Raw genomic sequence first — 13,753 nt, forward strand, 5'->3', positions numbered from 1 at the left:
GACTATGTGTGCCAGGCAAAGACGCTTAGCTTTTGAAATTGAGTCCAAGATTATCTGCCGTTAATATGAATAACTGATATCCTGCTATAAATGAATCTAATAAGTGAATACATAATAATCAAAACCCCAAACGTCCCAAAGATTGCAACTTGATGCCAGTATTACGTATTGGCGGTTAACTACTGGAAAGGATGTCCGATGACAAGATGGAACGACGGAGAAAAATATTTTCTATTTCTTTCAGAAAACACTGCGAGATAAGAACTGAAGACAGATCCCTTTTTTTTATTTGGATTATCAACTGTACTACTTTCATTACCTCAGCAGATCGTGTTAGTTCTTTGTTTGTATCTGGGTTTAGTAGAATTCCGTTCTCTTACTTCTGCAAACACTGTAATCTGATTTGGTGAGCTACAGAACACTATCAGCCATTATAATTCACCACTTAATTTTCCTTTGTCGCCATTGGCCAAGACTGATCACGTGGTATGATCTCGCACGATCATTATGAGGTAATAGCCTGCCCACGGGTGACTATCAGATAACAGTGCCCTCTCGGAGAAGTAGCTTTTTTCATATCGATCTTGTTAAACGCGGTAAACAGCGGCACAGTAAAACGGCAGGCGGACGCAGAGGTTTCAAGCTTGTGGAGAAAAGTTAGGTTTTGACATCTCCTTCTTCGCCGTTTTGTTTAACAAATAGATTCTACGATGCCTTGCGTCTGTTCAGTAATACATCACAGATGACGTCAAAACGTGGTATTACACTGTATTAAAACACGACATGCATATGCTCGGATATTTGTTCGCTGACATTATTTGTTCCGAAAAGCGAACAGTTTTCCGAGAGCGTGGCTCGAGAAAAACTGTGAGCTTTAAGGAACAGATTATGTCCGAGGACAAATATCAGAGCATAATTATTTTCGAGCCAAATGGAGGCTATTGAGTTTATTATCCTTCAAACATTTTTTTGGCAACACGCACGGTTTTGAAAATTGGGAAACATCACTCTGATATTCCCCAGTTTCAGCTGGGGAATATTTGGTCACGTGGCGCGTTGAAACCAATCGCGCGCGAGCAAAAATATTTGATGGATTATAACGACTGATAGTTGTCCCTTGGAAATTTGATGTTCTTAAAACTAGCATCCTTTGCCCTCGAAGCGATAGTTCCGAGACATTAACACCCTATTGTCTTTATTGTTCACCACTAAATTTTCTTCCGTGCGCCAGTTCAAAAGTCGCATTGGATTATTTTCACCTTTTTTAGATGACACCCGTAAAAGCCAAATGTAAAATTGGAAAAAGAAAACAGAACAAAACCCACTTAACCCTTTAACCCTCAAAACTTCCCCCAAAATGCTCTTTTTACCATTAAATCAGTTTTTTTTTCTGGTTGCCATGACGCTAAACGTGACTCAGTTTTGCTGAAAAAGCTACTTTCTTTACCAAATAGATAAATTTCTAGGAGATTAGGCACAAAAAGGTACAAAATTTTAATTCGACGCGTGCATGCGCATAAGCCAAAATTTGGACATTTATTTTTACTTTATTTATTTATTTATTTATTTATTTTATTTTATTTTGGGGGGGGGGGATTGCCCTTTGCGAATTTTTTTCTTGCCCCTTTCTTTTCCTTTTTCTCGGCCCTTTTACTCTCGCTCCTTTTTACATTTCATATTCGTTCTGGCTGCCGTAAAAAGTTGGGTTTTATTTATGGACAAAGCCTTGAAATGGGACCTTGATCAATTATACGTATAATGGGCCATTTTAAAACCATTTTTGCACCAAAACTGAGAAGATTGTTTGTCAATTAATTTGCTTCGCCAGAATGTGGTCGATATCCAAAATCGACTGTTGTGCGAATAGATCTATCCCAGCTCTACTATCTGCATTTCAAGAATATTTAGTGACATTTCAATTGATGAAGTCACAAGTCGTACAAAGAACACCACCACTCAGCGAGTGTATATGCGCGCTTGCGGGTCAAAGGGTTAATACAATTTCATTTGTTCGTTTTCTAGCTAGAAGCCCGCTTGTTTACAGAAACATTTTCACGGACGAGTACTATCCATCCTGGTATTTTCCTCGGACGGACACTATGGGCTGATAGTGTCTCTCCGCAGATGAACACTATCGCGTCCCGTGATCAATTTAAACCAAGAAGAATCGAAGAATATTTAGCGGCGAACTATAAAAGCTGATAGTTACCCTTTGAGATTTAATATTCTAAAAGACAAATATAAAAGCTCGAAATTCGTTCTCAGGCAAATATTCGTCGTTTTTTAGACTATAAAATTTTCACGGGCGACTAACAACCCATACGCCCTCCACAGAAACGTCGTATTGTTAATTTATTAGTAAGACACGGGTGGAAGTCGTCTACAAAATCTGTCTCCCGATGAGGATGATTTATTTAGAAACATTAATGATAATTAAATCTCTAAGAGTAATAAATGAAGGAATTTCACCATTACGCGGTTTTATAACCTCAAAATTGTTGAATAAACTGATAAGCGCGCGTACACAGCTACAAATTCCAAAACCAATTTTCTTCGCTGGTGATTGCGCTAAATCAAAACATATCCTTAATGTATAGATAAAGACTTGCAAAGTCATTATCTCAAGGAATTTCAGTTAGAATTCTACGATAACAATTAGGTTTCGAGCTGGAGATTTCTATGGGGTGCAGGGTGATGGCTGATTCGACCTACAGGCTTCATCAACTATCACCTCATAGACGAAATCTCGCGCTCATCATCTAAGTGTTAACTAGGCACAGCTTCCTAGTAGCATGGGGTCTCTTACAGGGTGTTTTCTAATATTCTATACTTCAAACGAACACCCTCCGGTCAAAAATCCCTGACGGAATAAGGTTCAACCGCAGCTAGTGTTCAATACACTAGTACCAACCCACCTCGCTCCCCGCCCCACCTCCGCCAGTACCAAGTGCAACAAGCTTTATCATATTCATTCATCGAAAATTCAGTCACCGTCAGATGGCATATCAGACAAGCATTGATCACTCATTAGAACTTTCTAAATTCATTTCAAACATTTCTAGTTACACTCTTAGATTCAGAGGTCCTTTTAAGGGCAAAACATATTAGTTCAAGACAAAACAAAAAGATAGGCAAAGATTCATAATAAAGTGACATTGTGGCGTAACACCTGCCGAGAAACCGCGTGCCGCGCCAATATTTTCCCGCCGAAACATCCCATTTAGCAAAAACAGATGTTTGGGATGATGTTTACTTTTCGCGTTAAATTTCCTTTTCTTTTCAGAGAAGTGTTTCGTGCCATACAAATGTAAATAGGATTATATCAGGAGCCATCCGTCCCCGATTATGGTTCCTGATTATATAGATATCTCACCTTCTCATCTTTCCTACCGCTAACACTAATTTGCGTTGGAGTTTTGCAGTTGAGCATTTACATACTGTAGGCAGCTTGAAAAGAACTTTTAACAAACCTTTAAGAGAAAACAAATTTTTGCCAATCCACATGTTCGTGGTACCATGTTCGATTTTAATAGCCAGTCTGTTTTCTGGTCATTTTATACCCTGATTCTTATGACCTTCTACATAGTTAACTAAAGGATCAAATGGCAGAGCTGATCTCGACTTTTCTCGAGATTTTTCACTACACACTTGCGTTCAAAAGCGGAATAAGAGTCAATTTTAATTCAAAAAAAAAAAAAAACTTAGTTAAACCTCCTAGAACGAATATATGGCTACACCATGACAGGCAAAATGGAAGCATTGCTCTTTTGAAATTTTATTCGAGGATTTTTTAGATTCTTGAAGCGTTTTCTCCGATTCGAATAAAACGGTGAATCGTAGACTACAATAGCTGACACTTATTTCGAAATGAGGCGTTTTAAAAACACGTCACGTGCCCTGGTTCGACCAATCAGCGCGCCTCACTCGGTTCGTCATAATGTTGCGGCAAGTGAGTATTTTGTGAGAGGCGACTTCTGCTTACCGTTTCAGAGATAAACTGACATTCGTTACCGTAATCTGCAAAAGTCGAAAATATGGCGACCCAACTCCTCCCTTTTATGCACGTGTTAATATTTTTGTTAAGTTTTATCAAAGGTAAGTAATTTTCTCTTTGAAGCGGCCTACTTGTTTTCTGCACGTGCCTGTTTGAAGTCGCCTTGATGAACCTTAGTGATAAGTTTTTTCTGTGTACTTTCATCGCAGTTTCTGTGGCAAGCGACGCTGTGAATTGGACCACAAGCCCAAAAGATTCTGAACATTTCGTCGGCAGTGATGCAATTCTTCGGTGGGAGTATTCAACCCATCCTTCAAACAAGATACGATTCATAAAATTCGGGATCAAGGTCCGGGCGAACGAAAGTGTTACAGATGTTGTCATTATCAGGAAAGATGTGTTGACAAGAGTTGTCACCTTCAATAAGAAAAGCGATCGAGAAGTCACAGCTCCCTTTGATGGTCGAGTGAGTGTGTTGAAAAACGAGACAGCGAGTTTTAAGATCAGAAAACTCACGATGAGCGATGCTGGAACATATTTTTGCTACCTAGAACCTGAAGATCGGATCGACGGAATGCCGGGTAACGACGAAGTTAAAATAAAAGTGGTGGGTGAGTGTAGTTCGTTTTTTCATTTATGTAATTATGTTGCTATGTTTAACTGAAAAGGGAATTATATATCTCGTGCTGACAGCCACTGACTCAGAGCCGATAAACACTTATTTAGCTCTTGTATATACGCTTCGTGTTGTTGTTTGTTTGTTTTTCGTGATGTAATTTTGCGATGGTTTTGTAAACTTGTGGAGACGTCGCGATGTAGTAATGGAGGTTGTGTTCGTAATGGAGGGATTTTCGTCACTTTTTCCATTAAAGAATTTTTATCCAGACAGCTCTTATCAATGCTAAGTCTACTGTCATTAGGCACTTTTTCGTAACGTACTTTTATGTTAAAAAACGTGAGCTGTTTATTTTGTTGACAACGTGTGAAAATCATGAGTCGCTTTATTTACACAGAAACTCGACCAAAACTTTACAACCTGCGTTGGACAAAAAGACATGAAAGAAAAGCAATTTTGTAGGTCTTCGTTTTCCAAAGCAAATTGGAACACAACCACTCGTTTATAATGGAAACCCTTCGGCGTTTTATTTAACTCTGTCACATTAAATATTTAACGAACCCTCTTGGAAGTCAATTCAATATTCAAGTCTCATATAGTGCTGTTTTTTGAATGAACACATAAGACCCTAAAAGTTAGATTCGCTTTTGATATTTCTAGCGGAAAGCATGCTATGAAAACAATTTTTATTTTCATATTTTTTATGAACCTTGCTCGTATATTTTGTACAGTGGGCTTTGTGGCGTGTTTGCATATGTTGATGAGGGCGGAAAACTGAGACACACGTGGGACGAACAATTTATTTGTGGTTCTCTTTTGTCTAGTGGAAATCTTTCAACATGCCGTAGAAAACAACGAAACTTGAATCAGATAGTACAGGAAAACTGTGTTTGATTGATTTGTTTTGTCAATGTTGGTTTGTGATAAGAAAAATTCATGTACAAATCTGAACTAGTGGAATCGTGAAATGCAGCTGAAGATCTTCAAAAGTGTCGAATGTCGATAGCTTTGCCGTGCCCATTTTCGTTTAAATCTACAGCAAACTCGAACAGACGGCAAAAATAACGTTCCGGGCCAGTATAAAAGCCAAGAATGTCAAGGTTTGCGGCCTCCGAACTGATAATAATCTGAAGATATAGGAACATATGGTGATGTGGGGCATAATTAATTAGTTTTTCATTTTTCGTTTCGATCAGTTTATGATAATCAAAGTGATCTCGCAAATGTATTCACACTTTCATATTCATCACTCAGGACAGGATGTTTTGTTTCGATCTACAGGAGTTTCGTCTGAAATAAATTTTTCAAGCTATTAAAAACGCTAGCTTATCGCAATGTTTACAAAGGAGAGATTTATTTTTGAAAGGTCAGCCAGCAAAATTCGACAGGGAGCGAAAGAGAACAAGAACATTAAAGTGAAAAACATTTCAACACACCAGGTGTAAAGTTCTTCATTTATATTTAAATGCACGACGTTTTTTGAGTAAAAGAAAAGGGTGATACATCCGAACTTTTGCATTTTGACGTATTAAAAAGATGAAGAAAATATTACTATTAATAAGAATCGCCTGTTCAGTTCAATCAAAGTCATAGAGAGATGGATCATGAAATATGTTGTTCGCATTTTTTTCAAATTAAAATTCGTATCTATGTACTTCCAAAAGGTTGATGAATTTCTCTATGTATCCTATTCTCTGTATATTCTATTCTCTCTATGTGCGAGTAGAAAACGCTTTTTGCGTATGGCCGATTGGAGAAAAGGAATTTTAAAGAAAAAAATTGACGTCTTAAATTTTGTGCCCAATATTCCGTGTAACACCCGAGTGATTAAGTCTCTGATATGTCAGTGATTAAAAATTAACATAATTACGAAATTGTGATCATTTTTGCAATTATGTTTTCTAAAAATTGACTGTGCTGCACCCAAGTTATATCCATATTTGGTTAAATGTAAGCGCTTGTACCCAGGCGTTTCTGTTTCTCAGGGACAAAGCAAACGCCTGGAAAAGTACATGATGCAGGCAGTAGCTGTTCGTTTCAATTTTTATGAGCTAAATTTTAAAAAAAACGTTCAAACAGAAAATACAAAGACAACACGAGGACGTTCCTTTATTTTAAGACTATCAGCACTTTTTTTTTATATTTATATGTATTCGTTTTTGCGCAGAACTTCCTCCACTGGTCTTGCTCAGCTATTTGCAGGGCAAGTCCGATGTATCATTTTACGGTATTTAAGGCCCCGTCCGTCCACACTACGCCGGAGAGAACGGTGGTTTAATTCTCTGTTGAGGCCTACCGGCCACACTAATCAGTCCGTCATTTAAACGGGGCTTTCAAGAAAAGCTCTACAAACCGGACGAACTTAAAAAACGCCGGCTTTGTGTTTAAGTATGGACGGAAAACATTTTGAAAAGTACGGAGCTTTTCGAAAACGCTCTTCAAACCGGAGGAATTTGAAAACGCCGGCTTTGCGTTTTAGTGTGGACGGAAAACATTTTGAAAACGGAGCTTTTTCGAAAACGCTCTTCAAACCGGAACAATTCGAATGCGCTGGCTTTGCGCATGCGTTTTAGTGTGGACGGTAAACATTTTGAGCCTTTCGAGAATGAGGATGTTATGATACTCATGCGAGTTCCCTGCCCGAGTCTTCCTCAAAAACTCAAATCCAAAATGGCCGGTGATTGTTGCATTTTTTTTTTCGGCGTAGTGTGGACGGAAAACATTTGATGCGTTTTCCGAGTGAAAACAGCGTTTTTAATTCTCCGGCGTAGGGTGGACGAGGCCTTCTATTGTTAAAAATTCAAATAAAACAAAAACAAGCGATGGGCTTAGTTCAGATTGAATAGCTTCTTTAAGATTTTAGATTCATTTTCTTACAACACATTTGCTATTTTCAGATATAATCATAGATCGCGAAAATTCCACAGTGCTCATCGAATCGTGGAAAGGGCACAGGATCACCATGAAATGCGTTGTGAGGAAGGCTATCACTAACTCCACGGTCCGATTCTACTGGCATAGGTCTAATGGTCAAGTGCTACCCGGAAGAGAGGTTTATTTCAAGGACCGTGAATTAAGTCAGAAGACAGTGGTGACTGACACGGACGCGCAATTCAATCCAGTCAGGTGTACAGCGAAAACGGAGACCACAACTCAAACGCTGGATATCATCATCAAACGACTGCGTGAGTGGTTTCGCTTAGTTGTACTCCACTATCCCCCTCCCCCGCTTCACCCCCCGACTCCCACCGATTCCCCCCCCCCCTCCCCCACCAAAAAAACAAAAAAAAAATCCAGAGGAGTAAATTAGCTTTGATTTATGTGAAAGCTATTATTACTCAGATTTTTTTTTCGGCCTTCACTTGACGGGGATTCCCTCAGAGACGTTGGAACACACTTTCGCCGCAGTTAGCAACTAAAGTGTGACGGGTTTAACGAAATCCCCAAACTTCCTCAAAGTCTTTCTAATAATTTATCCTGCTTTTTGATCAGTATCGGCTATCTCTTCCCTGAAGCGTAGGTCAACGTGTGGCAATTAAGTCTATGAAATCGCGCCAGACAATGTGTCAAAATAATGTTACATTGTTCGCTAAACTATTCGTTAACAGAAACCTTCACCAATTCCAAGGTCTATTTGTTGGTGAATGCAGGAGTTCGAAGGACTGCTTTGTAAATGCCAACGGTACAACTATTCAACAAAGAAAATCAAACGGGTAGCCACTTTCAGTGCAGCGCGAATAAACGGCGATACGAAAAAAAGGAGAAAGAAGCTTAATGCAAGGAGCAAACGCCCTCCCGCGTCCCGCTTCTTCCCTGTTTTTTCGTGCCCCATTTTTCGCGCTGCGCCCCAGTTAATAGCCCTGCGAACGCAGATGTAATTTCGGCGGAGACAAGCGACAGCCGGAGATACGTCTGCTTTCGCAGGCTATCCAACTATCTGAACACCTGGAGGAGGCGATGAGACAGGATGAACGCGAACCATCTCACATCGTTTGAAAACGTATCTTGCAGTGGAAAGGACTGTTCTATTTCATTTCTCAATGGAATGGCCGCGTATTTCATCAAGAAGCATTGTAATAGTGTGGAAAAGCAATTGGGATTAATAGTGATTTCCCCATCATTCCGGAAAAAAGGAGGAAAGAGCAAAACCTCTGAAGGCGTTCCATTTTTCTCAAAAAATTTCTACTGGAATGGAACGTTCCATTTGAGTTTCAACGGAACGAGTTTTCATGCAAATGGAAAGCACCCCGGGTATATTTGAAGGCGACTACGGATTTTTGATTAGTTCCTAATCTCATTCTTTGTTTCATGAGCAGCTTGAGAACCTTAAGCTGCCACAGTGTTGACGATAATACCAATAAAAAAAATGAGCGTAAATTTTTCTCGCGAATTTAGCTACTTCCTGAGTCTATTCAGTAACTAATCAAGAACTGACCATGGAAAAATCGCCATCGTTGTCCATTAAACGTTGAGGTTTTGCAGAAGACCGTAGCTAAATAATGTACCGTGATGTATAACACGCGTACAGAGCTACTGTACGGCTCGTGTAAGAATGTTTTCATGAGAGGGTAGGGGATGTCAGTTGTTTTCGTGTAACGTGTTTTTGGTTTATTCTTATGCTCCTTATTGAGAGTTTCATCTTTCTCTAACATTTATCTTGCCAGACAAGCCTACGGAACCAGTGAACGTCACTGTACAGGAGATTCGCAGCAATAATACCGATTGTCACGTGCACAACAAACTCATATGGGAGCCCCCGGTGGATGATGGTGACACACCGATAACAAGCTACATAGTGGAATATAAACATCCAGTCTTCAACAGGATCTTGATCAGTGAGACGGTCAACGACTACAGAGAGCACGTGATTTGCAAGCTCCAAGCCAGCGGTTATCCACGCGAGGTGCATGTTGACGTCAGAGCGATCAACAAAGTCGGTCGCGGTTTTCGATCTCGTGTAGTTCCAGTATCATTTTTCAGTGAGTTTGTTTGTTTTTTGTTGTTGTTGTTGTTTTTTTCTTGAAAAAGAAAATTTTCTTATACTATGACAGCATTTCGTTATAGTGTGGCGCGATCGTCACAAGTAAGGAATGCCTTGACAGTATTTTAGTTTCTTTTTCTTAACATCAGTAAGACACACATTCTACTGTTTTTTTGTTGTGGTTACTAAAGAGCAGTTTAACCAAATTAGGAGCTGATAACCCAAATGGTTAAGTATGAAATTCTTATGTATATTTGGTGTGGATAGCTTAGGTTTTCCATGACTGTTAAAACTATTGGCTGGAAAGTGCAGGATTTCAAAAGTTTTTAACATTTATAAGTGGCAGTTTTGGTGGAAACCAGAGCATTTGACCCCTGTGAAGCACACGTGGAAAAACATGAAACCGAGTTGCAAGCGCGGGAAAACATGAATTGAAACCCAGTTACAAGTGCGGGAAAACACGAAACCCAGTTGCAAGCGCGGGAAAACATGAAATCCAGTTGCAAGCACGAGAAAACACGAAATCCAGATGCAAGGGTGGGAAAACATGCAAACGGCGCCAAGCGCAAGGAAAATTGCGACTAGTAAAAGGTGCAAAACCCATTAAAGATTACAAGTGATAAATATAACGGTATAGAAAGTTTATAGCCGAATTCTCAATTGATTCTGTTAAGAACTCGATTGACTGAAAAAAAAGGTGTCGTTTTGAGTCGTTAGCATGGTTAGGGTACAGCACCAGGCTCCAAGTTTCTCAAGCTTTCACACAGCCGGCCAAATGATGTTTACCAACAGTCGTTTGAAAGCTTAACTGAAGCTGATTCATTTCTTACTAGGTTCTCCGTCTGCTCCTCTTAACCTGACAAACAGTTTAGTTCGTAAACAACAGCCTCCTTTTGACGTGTGGGTCTCATGGAGTCCACCTGAAGAACATGGCGGTTCGCCTGTGTTGCAGTATCAATTGGAGTATAAAGAAGAAGGTTCGCCATGGATTGATGCCATAGTACTGAAAACCAACAACACTTACATCTTAATCAGTAAACACGAAAAGGCCTACATTTACGAAGTTCGTGTTACCGCCAAGAATAGATTTGGATTCGGCGCCCCCTCAGAAGTCGTTACCGCGGCTTTCGCAGGTATCCTTTTAACACCTTAGTTACATGTTCATCTGCCTGTGTTTCTAAAGAAAAAAAATAGTACGCAATGCCACTACTGAAAAGACACACATGCAGGGACAGCGATATCATTTCCTCTTTTGGCTCTTGGCTGTTCGATTGTGGAGGAAACTGATCACCGTGGATACTTGGCCGTAGACTACAACCCGAAGTCTATGTCCTCGTTATGGGCGCTCTACCCTCCCCCCCCCCCCCGACCACCCCGTCCTCACCCGGCTTAGATGGACAAGACCATTTAATTTCATGCTGCCTATCTCCTTCCAGGTTCTAAATAGGCACTGTGCAATTTCATGGTGGGGATATCATTGCTTTTGATTAGTAATCAGGAGGGCCTATACTCTAAATCGCCTTGTGTTACGGAAATTACGATACGTTCTAGAATTGTGGTTAACTTTGGCCCGAGTGTGTCCTTAATTTTTTTTTTTTTTTTTTTTTTTTTTTTTTTTTTTTGCAGAAAAGCCAGACGCACCACAAGGTTTGGTCAAAGGAGAAGTGTTTTACGACCAGCAAAACAGACCTAACATCAAAGTGGTGTGGAAACCCCCAAACTACGACGGAGGCTCGGCAATCCGCCATTACATTGTTGAACATAAGACAGTGAAAACGGAATGGAGCACTGCAGCTAATGCGACAGTAGAAAAGACGGAGTATTCATTGCAAGTGAAAAAGTCCGAAACATACACTGTTCGAGTGACAGCAGTGAATAAATTGGGTGTGGGAAAGCCAGCAGTTATAACAGTTAAATTCACAGGTTAGTACGAGATAGAAGGTGTCACTGAATGCTCTTTTCTCCGCCTGGTGCATAAGTGTACCTGTACAGGATTAGTTCTGTATCGGGCGAGCATGGCTGTACATAAGGGGAAGGGAGTTAGATAGGGAGAAAAAAATCTTTTATTTAGATTTGCAGAAAGCGTGGAGGGAGGGTTCCATTGAGTGTGAGTTATGTATATCCTTGATGTTGGCATTTACTAGGACGACTTACTGAGATGTTCTATAGGGCGGGGTAAAGGAATAACACTGGTAACTATCTTTACTGACCTCTTGAGCAAACAAGATCAAATGGAGGTTGGCACATTGTACAGTTTCAAATCAACAATGGCCTTAAATACAAACTTTTAACAATGTAAGGCGCGTCAAGCGGGACAAAACTGCTAAAGATATATTGTTTTCTTGTTATATTTGTTAGATGAAGATGTGAAAAATCTCGCAAGATCGAATAAATCCAGAGCATCAATGACATCATCTGGTTTCCTTGGAATGCTTCTACTTCCATCAGCGTTGTCGTATGCTTTGGCGTAACTTACCAATCTCCAATCTTACACATCTCCATTCCAAGTTGTCTTTTTGTCATTCAAATATAAAGACGAAAGAACACAAAGGAAGCATTTCTTGCTTGTCAATGAAGAGCAAGCGCTGGCTGTCTGAGTCGAATTGTAGTCTCCGGAAATAGACTAATCCAGTGATCTGCTAATGCTGTTCTTGATTGGACAATGTGAATTGTGAATCCACTTGAATTGTGCCTCCATTAGACAACTTTAGAAGACTGAAAATACACGTTGTGTTTAATTGCGGTTTGATTTTGGTTACTGCATCAGGATGCTTCGCGTAAAATACAAAACGATATGATATACCCTATCAGCAAAACAATTTCAACGCCGCCCGTGTTAAATACCTTGTATATATGACATGAGTTTCAGTGGATAGATCCTTACTTGTAACATGAAGCATGGTCGAATTTTTTTTTTTGCAGATTTAGGATATTTAAGGGTGTTCTGAAGTCTCACCTGTGCTCGTTTTTTTTTAGTGTCACGCACTGATCGTCTTCTCTTAGTGCAAATCAAACGTTGTGTGTCATGTTATGTGTGGACAGTTTACGGTTGCTAGGAATCCAGGTGTGTTTAGAACGGCGTGCAAACAAGAGATAGATTACTTAACTTGCTGAGAGGAGAACTGTAAAATTTCACGAGTGAAAACTTTTTTGCATCTAAGGAATACCTCGTGTTTTCAATTTTACTGTTGTGTGTTGTCAGTGATAAGCCGGTTAACCTTACTAAAAACAGCTCATTAATTAACGTTTGTATCACTACCCCTCTAAAAGAGGGTGGAATGTGCTTTTTGTTCCAATTTATACCTAACAGAAAACATAACATTATTTTGTAAAAACAAATGGTAAATTGACAGTTAAATTTGTTAATAGCCTTGCAGTTGTTATGTAAGTCATTGATGTTTAATAAAATAAACGATTTCGAAACTTCCGGACTTTTGGCTATCGTTCTAAATAGTTTGGAACATAGAGATGATACCCCCCTGGAAACCGTTTTCAGAATTCTTTCAACTATCCCTCAGATAGAAGCACAAAATCAAATATTTATCAACGTTGTATTTTTACTTAAAGGTTACGATTCTACTTCCTTCTTGTTTACTGCTAGAGGAGAATAGGGATTTCTAGTTTCAGGATTAAACTGGATAAAGCCTTCAATGGAGACTTAAGCCTTGTTCGATTCATCGCCTACATTTGAGGATCAATCCCAGAAATACTAATGCTTCCTATTTGAGTCAAAAGCTAAGTTTCCGAACTGAAAAAAGTTTTTTTTAGGATAAGTTCGAAGCATATTGTATTAAAATTTCATTTTATGATGGATATTATACGTTTTCTTGCTTTCAATAACATTGACCGGAAAACAGAGAAAGCTTTTACATATCTAGATATGTAGAGCTGCTTTCACAGAACAAAGGGACCTTAAGTGAAAAGCCATTTTATGATGAATATTATCTGTTTTCTTGCTTTCAATAACATTGACCGGAAAACGAAGAAAGCTTCTACATAGCTAGCTATGTAAAGTTGCTTTGTCAGAACAAAGGAGCCTTGAGTGAAGGGCTTTCATTATACACGTAGGTCGTTAATAGCTCCATAATAAAAACTGCATTGACTTAATTATGTTTTATGGGTCTAAATACTTATATTTCGCTTTAATAATATTAGCTCGGCG

The 13,753-nt window shown here is 39.4% G+C and overlaps 1 protein-coding gene across 1 annotated transcript; it reads left to right on the forward strand.

Annotated features, from left to right (window-relative positions):
• Positions 1–3,769: 3,769 nt before the first annotated feature.
• Positions 3,770–13,020, forward strand: LOC110064171 (neural cell adhesion molecule 2-like). The gene is made up of 7 exons (XM_089286351.1): positions 3,770–4,095; positions 4,204–4,605; positions 7,508–7,795; positions 9,275–9,589; positions 10,425–10,724; positions 11,218–11,514; positions 11,950–13,020. The coding sequence occupies exons 1-7, from the start codon at positions 4,035–4,037 to the stop codon at positions 12,060–12,062; spliced, it is 1,776 nt and encodes a 591-aa protein (XP_089142477.1). The 5' UTR covers positions 3,770–4,034; the 3' UTR covers positions 12,063–13,020.
• The last annotated feature ends 733 nt before the right edge of the window (positions 13,021–13,753 follow it).

The sequence above is a fragment of the Orbicella faveolata genome, unplaced genomic scaffold (assembly GCF_042242905.1).
Source record: "Orbicella faveolata isolate gen_17 unplaced genomic scaffold, um_ofav_v1 contig_1, whole genome shotgun sequence".
NCBI lineage: Eukaryota > Metazoa > Cnidaria > Anthozoa > Scleractinia > Merulinidae > Orbicella > Orbicella faveolata.